Source organism: Ailuropoda melanoleuca, chromosome 16 (genome assembly GCF_002007445.2).
Source record: "Ailuropoda melanoleuca isolate Jingjing chromosome 16, ASM200744v2, whole genome shotgun sequence".
NCBI classification, from domain to species: domain Eukaryota; kingdom Metazoa; phylum Chordata; class Mammalia; order Carnivora; family Ursidae; genus Ailuropoda; species Ailuropoda melanoleuca.
In genome coordinates, this window is record NC_048233.1 from 81,358,956 (window position 1) to 81,377,673 (window position 18,718).

The window sequence follows — 18,718 nt, forward strand, 5'->3', positions numbered from 1 at the left end:
CAGGGATTTGGGGGCGGAGTTGGGGCCGGCCTGGGGAGAGCAGCTTGGAGGGCCTGCATGTGGCCGTGGGTCGTGGGGCTCCCTGCTGCTCCCCGTAGCCCAGGGCTCCTGGGGGCTGACGCCCATCGCCTTTGGCAGGAGCGCATCTTCATGGAGAACGTGGGTGCCGTGAAGGAGCTGTGCAAGCTGACGGACAACCTGGAGACGCGTATTGATGAGTTGGAGCGCTGGAGCCACAAGCTGGCCAAACTGCGGCGGCTGGACAGCCTCAAGTCCACGGGCAGCTCGGGCGCCTTCAGGTGGGGGCGTGGGCCAGGCAGGGGCAAGACCCCCTTCCCAGAGGCACCTCTGACCCTGGCCCTCTCGCTGCAGCCATGCAGGGAGCCAGTTCAGCCGGGCGGGCAGTGTCCCCCACAAGAAGAGGCCCCCCAAGGTGGCCAGCAAGGTGAGGGTGGGCACGGGTGGGAGGCAGGGTGGACTGGGCCCTCCCTCTCCAGGCTCTCTGACTGCGAGGGCTCCTCTCTCCCCCCAGCTCTCTAGCTCTCTGGCCCTGTTTCTCCTTCCTCTCCTTCTGTCCACCCCTCTGCCCCTCACTGTAGGGATGAGTAGACCTTAGGACCCCCACCTCCAGCAGAGCCCACACCGAGTGACACCATGGGCTCCCTAAGTCTGGGCCTTTTCTGCTTCTTCCCCTTTTCCTCTCGGTCCTCAGTCGTCCTCTGTGGTCCCAGACCAGGCCTGCATCAGCCAGCGCTTCCTGCAGGGAACCATCATTGCCCTGGTGGTGGTCATGGCCTTCAGGTGACTTGTGCCCCGGGCTCCAGGGGAGGCTGGCTGGGGAAGTGGAGCTGCCCTTGGGCCCAGGCCTGGAGGAAGAGGAAGACGTGGCTGGGAGATGAAACCTGGCTGAGGTCTCAGGGAAGGAAGTGGGCTGCCTCCTTCTGTCCCATGCCCCTGGGGCTGGGGAGACCCGTTGAGAGGCATCATTCATTCGCAAGCCCGGCTCCTGGAGCCAAAGGCCACCGACCCTTCCCTAGAGAGAGGGCCAGAACCGTGGCTCCAGCTCTAATAGTGGCCCTTTTTTTGTGGCTTCCAGCGTGGTGTCCATGTCCACACTGTACGTGCTGAGCCTGCGCACCGAGGAGGACCTGGTAGAAACGGATGGGTATGTCCCTGGAGGCCCGGCTGCCAGCCAAGCTGCCAGGACAGGCGGGGCTCTGGTGGGCAGCCCAGGGGCAGAGGAGCCGTGGAAGCTGCCTCCTCCGAAGGGGACCGCGCCTTAGGCTTTCAGCCTGCCCGGGCTTGCAGGGGTGGGTGGGGAGGTCTCCCTGGAGGAGGGGTAGCCAGTTCGCAGTCCCCACTGAAGCCCATGTTTCTACTCAGTGCTCCTTGAGGTAGCTGGGCCTCTGTGAGTCAGGGGGCATCTGAGGGGCCCAGGATGGAATGGGGAGTCGGGGAGGAGGGCCAGGGTGGGACCCCGGGCTCTGTCTGCCCACTGTCACCTCAGCTCCGGGGCTATCTCTGACCACGTCTTTTCTTTCTCTCCTCCCCTGCACCTGTCCCCCCTCCTTTTCCTCTCTGCTGCCCCTTAGCTCTTTTGCCGTGTCCACTTCCTGTCTTCTGGCCCTGCTCCGGCCCCAACACCCTGGGGGGAGTGAGGCCATGTGCCCATGGTACGTGTCTGGACCAAGCCCCCTCCCTCCTACCTCTAGCTCCTGCCACCCTGCTCCCTGCCTCTTTTCCGCCATCCCTGTCCACCTCCTCCTGTCCCTCTCGCTTCTCTGGGACTCCCAGCCTCCCTGTCCAGGCTGTTGCAGTCCCTCTGAGCTCAGCCCACCCCTCCCCAGCAGGTCCAGCCAGAGCTTCGGAACCACCCAGCTCCGACAGTCCCCCGTGACCACTGGGCTGCCAGGCACACCGCCCTCTTTGCTGCTGGGTGCGTGCCTGCGGTGGGTCTGGAGGGTGGGGATGGAGGGAAGGGGGCTGTGTTCTGGGAGGGGGCTCAGCTGCCCGCCTCTAGCTCATGCAGCCTCTGGCTTCCTCAGTGACCACCGGCCTGACCAGCTCGGCCCCAGGTCCGGTCATCCCCACCTTGGACCTGTGCTCCAGCCACCCTTGCCCTGTCGTCTGCTGCTCCTCGCCTACCCCCAGCCCTACCGCTGCCCCTAGTCTTGGCCCCAGCTTTAACCCTGGCCACGGCCTCAGCCCCAGTCCCAGCCCCAGCCCCTCCACCAACCGCTCAGGTATGGCTATCTCGGGTCCAGGGATTTTATGTGAGTCCAGAGAAAGGCCCCAAAGACTCTGGGGGGAGGATATCCCGGAGCCTAGAATGAGGCTCTGGAGAAAGATTGGTGGGTCTCCCTGAGGGTACAAAGAGACAGAGGGGGGTCACCCAGAGTCTGGTGAAGTCCTAGAGAGAGCTGGACAGGAGGCAGCCAATTCCCTCTTCTCAGCCTATTCCTCATTCTACAGGGCCCAGCCAGATGGCCTTGCTGCCCGTCACAAACATCAGAGCCAAGTCCTGGAGCCTGTCAGCCAATGGGATTGGCCACTCCAAGCATCCAAAGAGTTCAGAGCCTCTGGCCAGCCCTGCGGTCCCCTTCCCCGGAGGGCAGGGCAAAGCCAAGAACAGCCCCAGCCTTGGTCTCCATGGCCGGACCCGCCGAGGGGCCGCCCAGCCTGGCCTGAGCCCTGCTCAGCCCACTCAGGCCCGGGGCCAGCCAGGTACTTGCCCTACCCGCCCCCCAACTTCTCAGCCAGCAAGGCTCACTGGCCAGGGCGCACCTTAGCCCAGTCACCAGAAGGCCTGGCGCAGGACCTTCAGTCCACAGACCTCTGCTGGGCATTGTGAAGTCCCGGCCGTCAGGCCAGCAGCCTGATGTCGCTCGCCTCACTCAGCGCTCACACTTCCCTGCAGGGAAGGGATCATCCCCGTAGTTCAGATGGGGAGACGGAGATGGGTCGTGTGGCCGGGCAGTGGCAGAGCTGGAATTCCATTCCATGTTTGCCTGATGCCAGGGCCCCAGAGCTCGCCGAGGAGGCCAGGAGCCTTCAGGGCTTCAGCCAAGTGGCTCTGCTCTAGGTTCTGGGCCTCCTTACCAGCTTTCATTTGATGGGTTTTGTGGCTTAAAGAAAAAAAAAAAAAAGCTTAGAAACTGTGACTTGCTGAAGTTGAAGTTCAAAGTGATAGGGAAACCCCACAGGGCGGCTGCTCACTGGCCGGCGGTTTCCAGGGCTGCTGCTCTGTGGCTGGCTCTGCACAGGGAACTGGGGGTGACGAAGACGGGCACGGTCTGACCCTGAATTGCTCAGAGACCTGAGAACACAGCAGTGTGGTAGCCTGATGGGGCTCTGAAGAGACGTGCGGGCAGCCTGATGACTGGGGAGGGCACTTCGTCCAGGCTGAGGTGGGGAGGTGATCAGGAAGGCCTCTCTGGAGGTGGCATTGGAGCTGAGTCTCTGAACGACCACTGGAGTTTGCCCAGAAGAGATATGAGAAGGGTACCTTCCATCTCATCTGTATCTGGTATCTGTCCGTGACCCCAGGGACATGGGGTCTTCCGGGGGTCCTTGTGTGCCTGGGCTGTGCCTCACGGAGCTGAAAATGTGCCAGGTCCAGCAGATGTTCCATGGCCCCAGCTTCTGCTTCCTGGGGGTGGGGGTGGGGTCAGGCGCTAGCCAGCCCGTAGATGACCAGGAAGGCCTGCCATGTCACACTTCAGGCCCACCCCTACCCAGCCAGTCAGTCTGTGGTGGCTTCAAACACAGAAAGCCACAAGCCCTCACGAGTGGGGTGCTGGTAGGTGTCTAACAGTTGGCCCTTGGGGGAAAAAAGGCCCTGATTTGTGAATACTCCCACCGTGGCTGACTTTAAGCTACCAAGTTGATGCCGCTGAACTGAATGTGGAGAAGAGATGTGTGCAGTCAGGAACAAAGGACTGCTTGTGGGCTACTAGAAGCCCCTGGCAAAGGATATGGATGACCCATCCCAGCTCCTGGTATTCAGGTTCTGTCAAGGAGGCAGACCTCAGGCTCATGGGAAACGGCTCTCCGTAGTGCTGCTGGGGAAGAGGGTGGTGTGACCCTGGCCATTATGGGGGTCTGGAAAGAATAACCTGAAACTTATTTATACTAAGGTGTGAGTGACTGAATGCAAGCCTGGCAAGGAGCGGCTTGGCTGCTTCTTATTTGTATCCTGCCTTGTCACCCTCCTCCCTGCCCCCACAGCCTCTCTCCTTGCAGACCCAGTGCCCTCCCTGACCTCCATCCAGGTGCTGGAGACTTCCATGCCCATCACTTCCCAGTACTGCGCTCCAGAGGGTGCCTGCAGGTGGGCTTGGCTCCCTCCCTTCACCCCAAAGACAGATCCCCTCAGGTGACATGAGCCCAAGCAGTAAGATGCCCAGATGTTGTCACCCTCCCTCCACCCCAAGGTGGGGCAGCCCCTTTCCATAGGCTCCAGTACAGACTGGGGGTGGGGGTGTCCAGGCAAGGGACTTCAGCAGGGTTGCCTTGGGCTATGGAGCCACTTTTGCCCTTTCAGGCCTGGCAACTTCACCTACCACATCCCTGTCAGCAGCAGCACCCCGCTGCACCTCAGCCTGACCCTGCAGATGAAGTGAGTGCGGCACGGGGGTGTGGACAGACACAGTGGTCCTCGGCAGCTTGGGGAGGGGGTCTGAGGAGGGACGCTAGCTGTATCCCTTGCTCTGTGCTTGACTGGCTGGGTGACCCTGGCAGTCTCTGGGCTTCAGCTCCTTATCTAGAAACTGCTGTTGCCTCATGGGTGTGAAGAGCACGTGCGACGGTAGATGGGAAAGGGCTGTCTAGGGCCTGACTAGTAGGTGTCATTTTCAGGCTGTGTGAGGAATTGTGGCTTATTTCAGTGGGGTGGGGGGTCTTGTGGAGAGCTGGCGGGGGGGCGGGGGGCAGGGTGGGGTTGAGGAACTCGGAACCCCACTTCTGCGCTAATTGAGCCTCCCCCCAGCTCTTCGTCTCCCGTGTCTGTGGCGCTGTGCAGCCTGGTGTCAAAGGAGGAGCCGTGTGAGGAGGGGGGCCTCCCACAGAGCCTGCACACCTACCAGGACACCCAGGTAGGAGGCGACTGGGAAGCTGTGGGCCAGTCAGGCCCCAGAGCTGCTTCTTCCCTGGCACAGTTGGACCCCCAAACAAGTGAAGAGAAGGAGCTGGGAGTCAGTGAAGGCATCTCCACAAGGGACCCTTTAGGCCCTGGGCCTCTGGGCTCACTGCAGAGTGTCTCCGGGCCCTGTCCTTGCTCCGTCCCATCCCTGGCCCTGCCCTGCCAAGAGCCCCTGGGAAGAAAACCGTCCTGCCAGGACTATCCTGGGATGAACGCAGTGGTGGGGATGGGGAGGGCATTCTAGGAGTCCTTGGCAGGGAGAGCTAACCTGTGTGCTCGGGGTCAGAACAGCCACCCTAAAGTCCTGTTGAATGAAGACGAAACCTGCAGCAGGATTGGGGTCAGCTGGAGAGGACAGTGTCCCAGGAGTAGAACAGCACATGCACAGGTTTGGAGGCCAGGGAACGCGTGGCCTCCTGGCAGAGCTGGACACGTGGCAGGCGGCTAGGAGTCGGGAACCAGGAAGGAGCCGGGTCCTCAAACTCAGGCGGGGCAGTGGCATGATAGGTCCTCCAGTTTGGAAGCTCCCTCAGCCTGCCCTGTAGAGGCCTGCCTCCTGCTGACAACCGAATGACCATCACCCTTTCCTTGTCCTGTTCCTCACTGGCCACGTGACCCCCATGGGACCCAGAGTTGTGACTCTCCGCCCAAGTGAAGGGAGTTTCTTCTCACCAATTCATTTTATTCAACAAAAACATATGGGGGTCCCTCTGTCCCAGGCCCTGTGGTGGGCCCAGCTGTGGGGAGACGGGGGGCGGGGGTGGACCCAGGCCTTGGAAGATACACTCGCTAGCTGGGGAGAAAAGATGTGCAGAAAATAACCTGAGAGGAGGCCGAGTGGGTGAGCGTGGGAGTAGAGGGAGAGCCCAGCCAGCTGCTCACAGGATGTGGAGCTCAGAGGGGGAGGCCAAGCCAGAGCCTCAGCTGGGACACGGGCAAGCCGTCTGAAGGTGGGCCTCAGGCTCCCATGCAAGGGAGAGAGCACCACAGCACGGGGGCCTGTGTGTCCGTCCCCGCTCGGCACCGCGATTTCAGGCAACAGCTCAGCTCCCTCATCTGTAAGCCGCATGGCCTCATCGGGTTGGAGTGAGGATGGGGTTCATGAGATACTCTGATGTGCCTGGAGTATAACAGGGAGGAAAAGCAGCAAGAGACAGCAAGGCAGGGACCAGGGGAGGATGGCTGGGGACTTGTGGGTGCCTGGCTCAGAGTCTGCGTAAAGGGTGGCGGCCACCGCTCCCCAAAGCAGAACATGCTCCCTCCCTTCTCTCTTCCCAGCTCCGACTTTAGCCTCCAGAACACCTGCCTTGGAGCCCAGGGCTGCAATGACCATGCTCAGGGCTGCTGGTTGGGATAGGGCCAGGGGGCTGTCTTCACCCCACCCTCTCCTCTCTCTCCAGGGCACTTCCCACCAGTGGCCAGTAACTATCCTGTCTTTCCGAGAATTCACCTACCACTTCCGGGTGGCACTGCTGGTGAGTACAGGCACCCTGTCTGTCCCCAGAGGTCCGGGCACCTGCATCTCAAGTGTGGGGCTTGGGGAAAGGATGTGGGGGGGCTCCCAGAGCACATGGCAAGACCTGGGGCACAGTGTCAGGTGATGTGGCGGGGGGAGGGGGAGTGCTTCCTGCCCTGCACCCCCCGAGCCACCTCACCTGTTCCTGCTGACCCCACCCCCGACCCAGGGGCAGGCCAACTGCAGCGCGGAGGTCCCAGTCCGGCCGGCCACAGACTACTACTTCCATTTCTACCGCCTGTGTGACTGAGCTGCCTTCCCCGAGGCGGCACCACAGCCGGGCCCGGGGCCCCGCGTGCCCCTTTCACACTGGACGTGGTGGTGTTACACTGGAGCCTGCCACCCACCAGCTCTCTTGTTCGCTGGCACTCCCTTGGAGAGACTGAACGGGGCTTGGCCCTCCCCACGACTGGGGAAACTGGAAGTCCTCACACTGGAGTTGCTGTTCCTGCCGGCTGCCCCTCACACACCACAGGGGGAGCCAGGGAGACCGCCGGGGGCCAGGACAGGACCACTTTGTATCTGTCCAGATACGGCGGTTGGAGGGCTGGCTGCAGGGGCCCTGGAGGCAAGGGTAAACCTGTGATTGTCCAGAGCCTATGCTCCCACCACTCTCCCCTTTTGAGACTGCGAGCCACCTCTCTTTTGGAGTGGGGACCTGCTGCCTTTGATGTCAGCTAGGGACTAGGCTAGAGCCCTAAAAGACTTGGCTGGAGTCAGCAGCGAGTACCTAGCCCTCCCCCTCGAAGCTGCTGGCTGGGGAGTGGCAAGGTGGTGGACTCTTTGGGGTCTGACTGTTACGCTGGATTTGGGACTTTTAAGCTTTAAGTGTGGCCCAGGAGGTCTCTTCTCCCTGGGAGCACTGGCTCCCAAGAGCTCCCAGGGCCGCTGAAGCCAGCCCTGGATGGGTTGGAAAGACAGACCTGTGCCTTCTGTACACTTAGTGCCTGGCCGAACCAGTCGGGGGGCCAGGGGGCCGGGTCAACCTTGGACCCTTGAACCTGGAGTATCCTGGAAGGGAGGTTCCCCGTGACCCGTCCCCCCCCCCACCCCCGATGGGTGTTGCGGCCCCATGGCCTGGGCTTCTGGGAGCTCCAGGGCTTGCAACGGTATCGGTGACCCCTCATTCTCTGAGCAGAGGAGCAGGAATCCCTGCAGGGCAGCAGGCTGGTCTTGGCTGGTGCGTGGAGACAAATAGCTTTTGCTGTTATTAATGAAGTAATTACTAAAATGCACTTAAGCCAGGGCAGGGGTGGAAGGATGGAGGTGGAAAGGCCAGAGAAGTGCAGAGCCCTGGGGAGACACTTACAGAGACAGGGCCCTGGCTCCATCTTAGGGAGGCTTGAGACACCCATCCCGCTCCCAACCACTAAGACTCTGGCTTCTCCCTCCTCCCTTGTCTGCTGGCGACCTTGTCTCCCCAAATCAAGGGCTCCCATGTTGGGCTCAGCTAGCCAGCTGGGCAGACCGACGCCGGGCAGGAAGCTCCATCTCCGCCCTCTCCTCCCAGAGGTGGAGCAGTGGGCTCGTGTTACCCAAGAAGTCTTAACTCAAGTGCCAATGTGAAAGTAACGGTTCTTAGTGGGAGCCTGGAGCGTTCTGAGGCCACACTCAGGCTCACGGAAGGAGTGTGGAAATCACTGAGCCACGTCTACATGGGTTCAGAAGGGGGACAGGAATTGCCATCCCTGCCCTGTGGTACTCTGCCACCTCTCTGGACACCAGGCCTTACCCCTCTCTGACCTCTCATTCTCAGCTGTGAATGGGAGGACTTTCTGTGGGGAGCTGAAATCCTGAAGAAGCCTGTGAAGTGCGGGCCCCCTTCTGCCCTGGGTCTCAAAGCACTTATCCTCAGGGGAATTGGGGGATAGGGATACCCCGCCTCCCAGCTCTCTCCCCAGTGTGGCTCCACTCCCTCCTTCTGAGGTAGGAATTACGTGGCTCCCCACACCATGTAGGGGGCCAGGCCTTACTTAGGACTACTCTGTTCTCTCCCCCCCACACTGGGGGGAACTCTCCCGAAATGCCTTAAAACTGCTGAGCCCCACCCTTTGTAATAGGATTCTGGGGCTTCCTCAGTGAGGGTGCCAGTCCTTGGACTGCGGCCCCTCAGTCCTTAACTGGAAAGTGACTCTCCACTGCCCCCTGGAGTCCTTCTGGACACAGCATAGCCCCAATCTGGTTAGCAGCTGGCTGTTTCCATGCCTGAGGAGGGGTCCTCAGTGCAAGGATTGGGGCCAAGCTGGGGCTCCAAGCTGCTTGGGCAGGGTGGGGGGTCAACCTTGGACCAAAGTTGCCTTAAGCCCATGAAGGTAAAAGGGCTTCAGGGAAGGGGAGTGGGTCACCTGCTGGAGGCTGACAGCTGCCTGGCTGGCACTGGTAAGTGGGTGTCTTGGCTCCATTCCCTCCGTGGGGTCCAGCAGCCATCCCTCCCTTCCTCTCTCCCCTTTGGCATTTATTCCTATAGCCACTGGGCTAATCTCCCCCAAGCTTCAAGCTGTACATAGGGCCTCTCAATGCACAAGTCCCTCTGCCCATATTGTACCCCCCCCATAAAAGCCTGCATGTGCATAGAGCGCCCCTCCCTCCCAGTTAACTCCCAGTTCCTGTCCCTGAGTGCTGACTCGTATTTATCGTGTACCAACTCTGACTCTGGAGTGGGCCGAGGGAAGCAGCCCTGGGCCTGCTTGCTTCCTGTCCCTGTTCTTTTCTTCTGAAGTAAATATACGTATATAAATAAATGTAAAAATATGGCTTTGTATCTGACCTTGCCTCCCCATCTCTTCTTGAGACTGTTGTGGTAGGAGATGAGTCGTCTGTGGGGCTGAGACCAACTGGAGTCTCTGGGGTTCCTGAGCCAGATGGATGCCTTGTATCCCATTACCCTTCTTAGCTTCACGCTAGGCTTGGGAACAGGACCAGCAGCCCCCTCCCCGAGCCACATCCCATGGACCTACTGCGGCCCCACCTGGGTTAAAGGAGTCACCCTAGGGTAAACCTCCTCTGGGGACAAGCTGAGCCTTGTGAAGGTCCCCAGCACACAGAATGGTGGCCACACTTAGAGGATGGGACTGGCTCAGGGCAGACTTGATTGGTGTGGGTTCCCAGAGAAGTCTGCTCTAAAAATCACAGAAGAGGATAGGCCTGGCCCCCTCCTATCCCCAGAGCTTTAAATTCCAAGGACAGACACCCCTCGCATACCCGCCTCACCCCTCACAGGTAGAGAGAGTAGGGCTTCCCGGCAGCAGGAACCATCTGAAAGGCAGAAGAAAAACGGGAAGGGGTGGGACCAGGGAAGTCACATAGGTCCCGGCGCCACTCCACCGCCACCCCACCCCTGCGGAATGGGCGCCAGAAGGGAGGGTCACACGTCCGCCTTTATTGGTAGCAGCAGGTGGGACACTTCCAGCAACAGTAAAAAAAATTAATTTACAAAAGCAGGAATTCAGTGAAGCCGCCTGGTTGGAACCTGAAAGAGGAGAGGGGGTATCAAAATGAGACCGATGACCCTTCTTTCCACCTCCTTTTCTCACTGGACCCTGTGCTCCTGGGGCAAGGGCTGAGGGGCACACTACTCTGAAGCTGAGCCACCAAAACCGATTCTCAGTGACCTGTTCAGTGGATTATCTGCAGCAAGGGTTTCTGGGTTTTTCTTAATCACCGTCAAGATTTTAATGTCTGCAAACAGTCAAACTAACCACGATGGTACGCCTTGCAGCCAAGTTGTGAGTCCCAGATTCTGACCCCCTTCTAATCCATTCCCCAGCAGCCACTCTAGGTCAGTGGTGTATGGTGTGTAAGAACGCAAACGGTGAACATGGGAAGACTGCGCCCACAGCCCTATGAAGTGTATCCCAGAGCCCGATCAAGGCCCTGGGCAGTGTGCAGAACTTAGAATGACAATGTAGGTCACAGATCCCACACATGTCTGGTGTCTGGTGTCCCTTTCCACTCTGTTGAGTCTGTCACCACTAACCAAAGTGTTGCACAGGCCTGAGGACCCCGCTGATGGGGATGTGGGAAGCTTCTCTAGCACCCACCCTGTCACAGCTCTTACCTTTGGGAGCTCACACGTAGATGCCAACCCAGAGCAGCAGGAAGAGGACTCCAAAGCCCATGAAAAGCGAGGCCACCAAGGAGATGAGGAGCTCTTTGTAGATATCCCGAGTGTACTTGGTGGAGGTAACCTCATAACTGGCAGGGTGATTAAGGAGAAGCAAAGGGATGGACTGCGTAGGACAGGAAGCCTGGCCAGTGCAGCTCTGGGAAAAAGGTACAGGGTGAGGGCTTTCTAGAAAGCTTGCCTGGCTAAGAGTCGCCAGGAAGAGCAGCAGGAGAGATGCCCTGGACTCTGTTGCTCCATACCAGCCCTCAATCGCCCGTGAAGAAAATCAGGCCCAGAGGGGTTAGGTCACTTGCTCCAGGTCACACAGCTAGTGAACAGTGGAACTGGCACTAGCCCTCAGATCTCCTGCCGCCTGAGCATACTCTTCTTTTACCACTTTTCCAACTTCAGGTCCCCTATCCCCAACCTCCAGTCCAGCCAGGCCTTCTGTTCACTATCCTGGAAATCTGAAGAGCAAACTGAGCTCACCTGAACTTGGGAAATAAGGCCTGACCTTGGATATCAACAGCTTTTCTTCAACCTCCTTACCTTCCCCCTACCCCCACACCAGAGCAAAACCGGCAGGGTGCATGTACCCAGCATGGTTTCTCCCTCGGTTTCCCACATTGCTAACTCTGGCCCACTGGCTGCTCAGTAAAAGGATACACGAAGAACCAGGCAGTAAAGAACATGCCAATTGCCAACAGCACCACGGTCAGATGGGGGAAGACAGCAGGGTTCACTGGGCTGGTGTATCTGCTCATGGCCTCGAGCTCCTAGGGGAGGGCATGAGATCAGAGCTATCAAAGAATCCCAGGACTTCAACCTGAGGGAGGGTGTGAGGTCATCAAGGAGCCCCCTTCTTCTAGGACTGTTAAAGGTCTGTTTCAGCCTGGGAAATATGGAAGTCTGTATTTCCAACATCAAGCGATTCCATTTGGAAATGACAACAATGACATTTTAAACTAAGGTGATGCTTTGCTTTTTCAACATGAGACAAGAAGGGCAGCTGAGAGTCTGAGGCTGACACAGAAGGTGCCTGATTAGCTATCGACCAGTGGCCCCTAACATTTTTTGAGACCACTGATGACTATGAAAAAAATTTGATAAAAAGTATGGATCCTGCCCAGGGTAAACCACAAGCAAGAAAAAGTTTGCCTATAATTTTAGGAGCTTTATGGACCCACGTCTGTAGACACCAAGCTCAGAATCCTGCTGTAATTCAGAGCCTGGGCCAGGACCCAAACTCAACTACTCTATCTGTATTCTTCACACTATGGTATTACAGAATCTCAGGATCTACTGGCCAAAGACTTCAGTTAATAATCTGCCTCTACTGAATAACATGACTCTCAGTAAAGTAGTTATAATAACACCACTCACAGAGTTGATGTATGATTTAAGAAAGATGACCAACGTCAAAGCATCTAGCTCACTTCCTGGCATAGAGTAGTCCTTCAAAAGGTGTTTGTTTCCTTCCCAAGCTTACAGGGAAGATTATGAGATAATGCTTGTGAAGCAGGGCCGTAAACCTAAAGTTCTGTACAAATGTTGACTTCCATTGTCATTCACCGGCCAATGCTCCTAAAGTCCAGAACATAACAACTCTAGAGAAATAAACTGACCCCATTGTTCTAAGAGACACTGGAATTCAATTCAGTAAACATGTATGCCCCCCCACCCGCAAATGAGAAAGACAATCGCTGCCATTTATTCGGCCTCCAATTGCAGGCCCTGTGTTTGGCGCTGGGAATACAAAGATGAATAGACATCATCCCAGAGCTAGAAGCACGTCAGACGGTGGTCACTAGGAGGCGTGGCATATAACAAAGAAGTCCATGACATGTGTCAAGAGGTCTGTACAGAAGTTGTGGGAGCTCCTAGGAGAGAGCGGCCAAGCGCCTGAGAGAGTTGGATGTGCTTCACCAAGAAGGTGACATCCGCCCTGGGCCTTGCAGGATGAGTAGGAGCTCAGCAGAAGGAAGAACTTTCCAAACAGAGATAACACCTTAATCACAGGTAACAGAGATAAAAGCTCAAGGTATTAAAAATGCAGCTCACACGCCTCACCCCTTAAAAGTCGCGAGATCAAAACCTCGGCCGAACGAGTCCAGGGCAAGGAGCTTCCCTTCCCACCCCTTAGCCCAAGCCAGAAGATACAGGAGCCTCCAGCTGTCTGGATCTCGGGCGTCTGAGGCCTTCGCGAGAGAAAGGGGGTGTGGAACGGGCCCCAAGGGCGCCCCACAGCCCTGTCCGGAACGCCCCTCAACCCTCTCACCATTTTGTCAGGCACAGGGTCATCCGCCGATCCGCCACCGGAATAACACGTCGGCAGGAGCAAGGGCCCTGTTCGGCCGGAAGAGGAAGTGCGCCCGCGCGAGTGGCATTGTGGGATTTGTAGTCCTGTGGGTTCAGGTGTAGTGGGCGCTGGGACCTGTGGGCGCATGATGTGGGGCTGGGGCAAGCGATGGACAAGGGTAGGGCAGAGCCGCTGAGAGGGTTCGTTCTCCCCGGCGGGACTGTTTGCCACAAGGGGAACTGGCCGAAGGGGTCGGGGCCTGCACCACACTTCCCAGGAGGCTGTGCGCGGCGCCGGGTCACGTAACGGGAGCGCGGGCTTTGGAAGGCGGCGGAGCGGGACGGGATCCGCGGCGGAGCTGAGGAGGGTGCGGGGCTGAGCACAGTCCTGGGTAGCACCGGACCGAGAGCTAGCTGTCGAGGCCTCGCGCCGCAAAGGCCAGGTGAGACCCCATGGGAAGGAAGCGTCTCCGAGGGCGGCGGGGTCCGCCTCGCGCTGGGTGCTGTGGGGGACCGTCTGCCGCGCGCGGGGTGCAGACCAGAGCGCGGGCCCGCCACCTTTCCGCTTGGACCGGTCGCCTAACCTCCGAGAGTCTTGGTTCATTTGTGGAAGGAGGGAAATAGCTTCCACCTTAGGGGGCCGTTGTGTATTTCGACCAAGATCCTGGATGGGAAACATTTTGGAGACTTCACTAGTTTAGACCCCTTTCCCACCTCCCTCTGTTGGGGGCTGTGGGAGGCTGGCCTGCCAGCAGACACTGAGCCCTCGGTAAGCCTTTTAGCAAAGCAGCCAGCCTGAGGCCGGACCCAGAGGATCGAATGGCTTCTGCGGGGGGAACGGTTCCGAGGACCCAGTGTATGGCAGGAGCTAGAGGATGGCGGGAGGAGGGCATGGCTGAGCAGCAGTGAGAAAGGGCAGGCCTTGTCCCAGCCTTTGCGTTGGCCCCCAGACTGAAGGTAGGTTGGGAGGCAAAGCACGGAAGATCTTGACGCCAGGTTGAGGTGTTTGGACTTAAGTAGAAGGGGGCATATAGCAGGATCACTTATGCCTTAGAAGCCTGTGAAAAGTGGGAGCAACGAAAAGTTCTTAAAAAAAAAAGGCTAGTGTAATATTTCTTGAAGTGTTGGACACATACCACCAACGGGCACACGATGACTTTAAATGGCACCCAAAAAAATCCCTTTTAATAGTCACACATTTAACACATTTATAACGGATGTGACACGGATATTACTGCTTAAGAGGAGTTCTCTTTTTCAGCCTACCTTAGTTTTTAAAACAATGGTGTTCATTTAAAGAAAATAGTGAATGAAAGTACAGGTTTTAGATGAAAGTGGCAAAAAATTTTGAGGGTCGTTTGGATCTGACTGTAGTTTGGGAAACACTGCCCTGGGAAATGCTCGTGGAGGGGCCTGAACCACAGAAGTGCAGTATGGTACTGAGCACCTATAGCCTGCCAGGCTCCTAGATCAAGACCTAGGAGGTCAGGTAGGAGCCATGGAGTTCGCATTTCAGACTTAGTGTTGGAGACAAGATACAAAGAGAAAGACTAAAAATTCCTAGCAACATCATGGTAGAAGTGTCAGTGGTGAGGGGGATACTGAAGGGAGACTCGAGCAGCAGCAGTTACGAGAAAGCCACATGACTCCCGTTCAGATATGTTACTCTTTGCCAGTCCTTCAGGGCTACTGTATCAATCAGGATTCTCCAGGGAAACAAGATACAGGATATGGACATATATAAGATTTATTTTAAGGAGTTGACTCAGGTGATTGTAGAGGTTGGCAAGGTTGAAAATGCTCAGTTTAGAAACTCATGCAGGAGTTGATGCTGCAGTCTTCAGGCAGAATTTCTTTGGGAAACCTCAGTTTTTTGCTGCCAAGGCCTTACAACTGAGTGAATGAGGCCCACCCGTATGATGGAGGGTAATCTCCTTTGCATAAAGCCAACTGGTGATAGACGTCACAAAATAACTTTCACAGCAACACCTGGGTTAGTGTTAGAGTAAATAACAGGGTGCCTTAGCGTAGCCAAGTTGGCACATAAAACTGACCATCACAGCTGCTAAGAGGCGGGGAGCCAGAGAAATGAGTTTGGGGATGTTCGGTGACTGGCAAAAAAGTACAGAGGAGGAACGTATGAGCTCTTAACAAATTGGCAAGAAGATAGATAACTCGTGTTTATTTTGCCACTGTGCACATTCAGCCTTGTATTATGGTTGCTTTTGTACCTATGTCATCTCGTTGTTGTCTTTGTTCAGCCAGTATTTGCTTGTCCTTCAGGGCTTGGTTCTGTCATTATGATCCCCGGGCTCCTCAGGCCAGGCCGGGCACTCTCCTCTGGACTTGCAGGGTCCTTGATGCCCAGTCAGTTTGTAGCCCTTACCGCGTGCAAGCCCTGTTGCTGCCTTATCGACGAAACCATAAATCCGTCGACATCAGCAGGATCTTATTCCTCTTGACACCCAATTTTCCCCCCAATACTCAGGAAGCCTTAATATTAATTGAGGGGGCTTGCTAGACGGTAAGTTTTTTTGCGAATGGCGGCTTTGTCTTGTTCTTCTTTTCATCCTCTGTGGTCCCAAATTGGCGTCCTTTTTGTTGTGCTCAGTTTGTTCAGTTGAAGGAATGAAGTTGGTGAGATAGCACCGGTTATAACCCTTGATCCTCCTCTTCTTACTTTACTCCTTTCTTTTTTAGCTGTCCCTCCTCTGTATTGCTATGGGAATTCAAGGCCTGGCCAAACTGATTGCTGATGTGGCCCCTGGTGCCATCCGGGAGAATGACATCAAGAGCTACTTTGGCCGCAAGGTGGCTATTGATGCGTCTATGAGCATTTATCAGTTCCTGATTGCTGTTCGCCAGGGTGGGGATGTGCTGCAGAATGAGGAGGGGGAGACTACCAGCCACCTGATGGGCATGTTCTACCGCACCATCCGCATGATGGAGAACGGCATCAAGCCCGTGTATGTCTTTGATGGCAAGCCGCCACAGCTCAAGTCAGGTGAGCTGGCCAAACGCGGTGAGCGGCGGGCTGAGGCAGAGAAGCAGCTGCAGCAGGCTCAGGCCGCCGGGGTCGAGGAGGAGGTGGAAAAGTTTACTAAGAGGCTGGTAAAGGTCACCAAGCAACATAATGACGAATGCAAGCATCTCCTGAGCCTCATGGGTGTCCCGTACCTTGATGCGCCCAGTGAGGCCGAGGCCAGCTGTGCTGCCCTAGTGAAGGCTGGCAAAGTCTATGCCGCGGCCACCGAGGACATGGATTGCCTGACCTTTGGCAGCCCCGTGCTAATGCGGCACCTGACTGCCAGTGAGGCCAAGAAGCTGCCCATCCAGGAATTCCACCTGAGCCGGATTCTGCAGGAGCTGGGCCTGAACCAGGAGCAGTTTGTAGATCTGTGCATCCTGCTGGGCAGCGACTACTGTGAGAGCATTCGGGGCATTGGGCCCAAGCGGGCGGTGGATCTCATCCAGAAGCACAAGAGCATCGAGGAAATTGTGCGTCGGCTTGACCCCAACAAGTACCCCGTGCCAGAAAACTGGCTCCACAAGGAGGCCCAGCAGCTCTTCCTGGAGCCCGAGGTGCTTGACCCAGAGTCTGTGGAGCTGAAGTGGAGTGAGCCCAATGAAGAAGAGCTCGTCAAGTTCATGTGTGGTGAAAAGCAGTTCTCTGAGGAGCGAATCCGCAGTGGGGTCAGGCGGCTGAGCAAGAGCCGCCAAGGTAGCACCCAGGGCCGCCTGGATGATTTCTTCAAGGTGACTGGCTCACTCTCTTCAGCTAAGCGCAAGGAGCCAGAGCCCAAGGGATCTGCTAAGAAGAAGGCAAAGACTGGGGCAGCAGGGAAGTTCAAAAGGGGAAAATGAATGAGTTTCCCCTCACACCTCCTTGACCCCAGAATATCTGTTTTATCGTACCTGTAAGAGCTAGCACTAGAGAGACTTCTGGGGGCGGGGAGGGGATTGCATTGCTTCTCTAGCTCTACCCTTCTCAGTAGTGCTTTTCCCTTTTGTACTTGATCTTATGGCAAAAAGGCCACAGAACTACTTTGTTTTCTTCTTTTTTAGCTCAGGAAAGTATGTCAGGCTCAAAACACCTCTCAGGCAATTTAACGGACACTGAATCTATTGTTAAATGAAAGCGATAGCAGCAAGTTTTGAAGAGGGAGTGGGAGATAAACGGTAGAGACAGCAGACTGGACAAAAATGATTTCCTGGCTGGCCAACTGGTAGCTGACCAGAGTGGTGGTGGAAGCAGACTGCACTTCTCTCTGGCTCAGCCTTGACCTGCCCTGTGGGACAGCCATCAGGAAGACCGAGTCTTAACAGATGGGGAGAGCTGCTGAGAACTAAGACAGGCAGGGAGAACTGGAGTCCCTGGAGTTGGCAATAAGGGTCCGATTACTGGTTATGTGTCCTGGGGTGGGCAGAAACTTGAACTTGTTATGTAACTTGAGTCTTCACAGTGGTTATTTAGAGGCGTAAGATGGAGAAATTCTAATGTCCTCTCTGAGGCAGTCAAATGAGTTGAGACTTGGGGATAAGATGCTATTTTCATGCGCTGTTTTTGTTTGTTTGTATGAGAAAAGAGTCAATAAAATTATAAAAGTAACCAGAATGTCATGTTCTCTGAAAACATTTGAAAACATCTTAAGTGTCCCCAGGCTTCAGGCAGTATCATAATGTTCTTCCCCCCCCCCCNNTCCCCCCCCCCCCCCCAGGAGAACACCCTAGAATTGTACCGTTACAAGAAGTTTGAGAGTGGCCACAAGATGGCACCACACTCCATAGAATGGCTAAAGCAGCTTTGGCGGTACTTAAGCCATTTGGAGGAGGATGCCTAGTTTAACTTAACTAGGAAAGAAGTTTTAATAGATTGAGTGGGTTTCTAGTTTCCCACCTACTGTGTGAGATTAAGGGGCTCCTTTGAGAAAGCCTCACAATTTTGATCAACTACTTCATAGCATCCGAACATTTACCTTACCAGTTTATAAATTGTGAAAAAACTGTCCTTCAGAAATTACTTTCGTGTTCCTTTTGTGACATCAAATTCAGGTTGCCATTCCCCTTAGTGATGGAATGTTCTAAAAGTTTTACAATCCTGATAAACCTTGGTGGGGAGTTTCTAATTTTTTAGCATTCCTGTCAGTGCTGTTTGAAGTTAACAGGCAACACGTAAGCAATCTGAAATTTAAACTGCCAATATTCTAACAGATTAAGCAGGTAGAAGACTGAAGGCTGGTGGTTTTCAAAATTGCTAACGGAGTAACCTATTTTTCAAGTGAAATCTTATGTGGAACCTCAGGATATGAGCTTCTCTGGTTGAAGCAGGAGTGGGACATAGTCTCCCCAGCAGTGCCCTCATAACTAGGGAACTCCCACTGGTGTAGACATAAAGTTCTATTCTGAGGGCAGGGATTTTGGTTGTGGTCACTGCTGTATCCATTAGTTGAATGGAACGGGTTTTCTCAGATTGGCCCAAGCCACACTACTTTTGGGAGTGCCAAGTAATCTAAGTCTGTGGTAATGATGATGGGGCCCAGAGGCGGAAAGATGTCTTGGGGAGTGATGGCCTCAGTGCTGTAGCTCTAGTTAAGGGCTCGTACCCTGTGGTAGTCAGACATGTAGAGTGGTTTTCTTCTGTTCTTTTTTAAAAGATTTT

The 18,718-nt window shown here is 55.8% G+C and overlaps 3 protein-coding genes across 8 annotated transcripts in view; 2 read left to right on the forward strand and 1 right to left on the reverse strand.

Moving 5' to 3' along the window:
• Positions 1 to 8,755, forward strand: part of MYRF (myelin regulatory factor) — a 34,466-nt gene extending 25,711 nt beyond the window's left edge. For 2 of the 6 annotated variants that reach the window (XM_034645359.1, XM_034645364.1), the window contains 13 exons: positions 139 to 299; positions 373 to 445; positions 713 to 801; positions 1,097 to 1,165; positions 1,593 to 1,673; positions 1,848 to 1,936; positions 2,046 to 2,243; positions 2,473 to 2,724; positions 4,228 to 4,330; positions 4,544 to 4,618; positions 4,988 to 5,093; positions 6,541 to 6,615; positions 6,826 to 8,755. In XM_034645359.1, coding sequence (XP_034501250.1) covers positions 139 to 299; positions 373 to 445; positions 713 to 801; positions 1,097 to 1,165; positions 1,593 to 1,673; positions 1,848 to 1,936; positions 2,046 to 2,243; positions 2,473 to 2,724; positions 4,228 to 4,330; positions 4,544 to 4,618; positions 4,988 to 5,093; positions 6,541 to 6,615; positions 6,826 to 6,906 — 1,452 coding nt within the window. In that variant the 3' untranslated portion in view covers positions 6,907 to 8,755. The remainder of the gene's footprint in view (positions 1 to 138; positions 300 to 372; positions 446 to 712; positions 802 to 1,096; positions 1,166 to 1,592; positions 1,674 to 1,847; positions 1,937 to 2,045; positions 2,244 to 2,472; positions 2,725 to 4,227; positions 4,331 to 4,543; positions 4,619 to 4,987; positions 5,094 to 6,540; positions 6,616 to 6,825) is intronic. The other 4 variants (XM_034645361.1, XM_034645363.1, XM_011233604.3 and 1 more) reach the window with 3 other exon arrangements.
• A 1,259-nt stretch (positions 8,756 to 10,014) lies between these two features.
• TMEM258 (transmembrane protein 258) lies at positions 10,015 to 13,161 on the reverse strand. The gene is made up of 4 exons (XM_019806969.2): positions 13,040 to 13,161; positions 11,428 to 11,537; positions 10,714 to 10,850; positions 10,015 to 10,125 (listed from the first exon to the last, which is right to left on the reverse strand). The coding sequence occupies exons 1-3, from the start codon at positions 13,040 to 13,042 to the stop codon at positions 10,724 to 10,726; spliced, it is 240 nt and encodes a 79-aa protein (XP_019662528.2). The 5' UTR covers positions 13,043 to 13,161; the 3' UTR covers positions 10,015 to 10,125; positions 10,714 to 10,723.
• Positions 13,162 to 13,181: 20 nt separating this feature from the next.
• FEN1 (flap structure-specific endonuclease 1) lies at positions 13,182 to 17,674 on the forward strand. The gene is made up of 2 exons (XM_002926219.4): positions 13,182 to 13,502; positions 15,760 to 17,674. Exon 2 carries the CDS (start codon positions 15,781 to 15,783, stop codon positions 16,921 to 16,923), a length of 1,143 nt encoding a protein of 380 aa, XP_002926265.1. The 5' UTR covers positions 13,182 to 13,502; positions 15,760 to 15,780; the 3' UTR covers positions 16,924 to 17,674.
• Positions 17,675 to 18,718: the final 1,044 nt, after the last annotated feature.

Excerpts from the sequence above, each read along its gene's own strand:
- FEN1 (XM_002926219.4), top strand. The coding sequence starts at position 15,781 with ATGGGAATTCAAGGCCTGGCCAAACTGATTGCTGATGTGGCCCCTGGT.
- TMEM258 (XM_019806969.2), bottom strand. Across the intron at positions 10,851-11,427 it reads TTTACTGCCTGGTTCTTCGT|TTATGAGGTTACCTCCACCA; the intron begins GTATCCTTTTAC and ends TCACCCTGCCAG.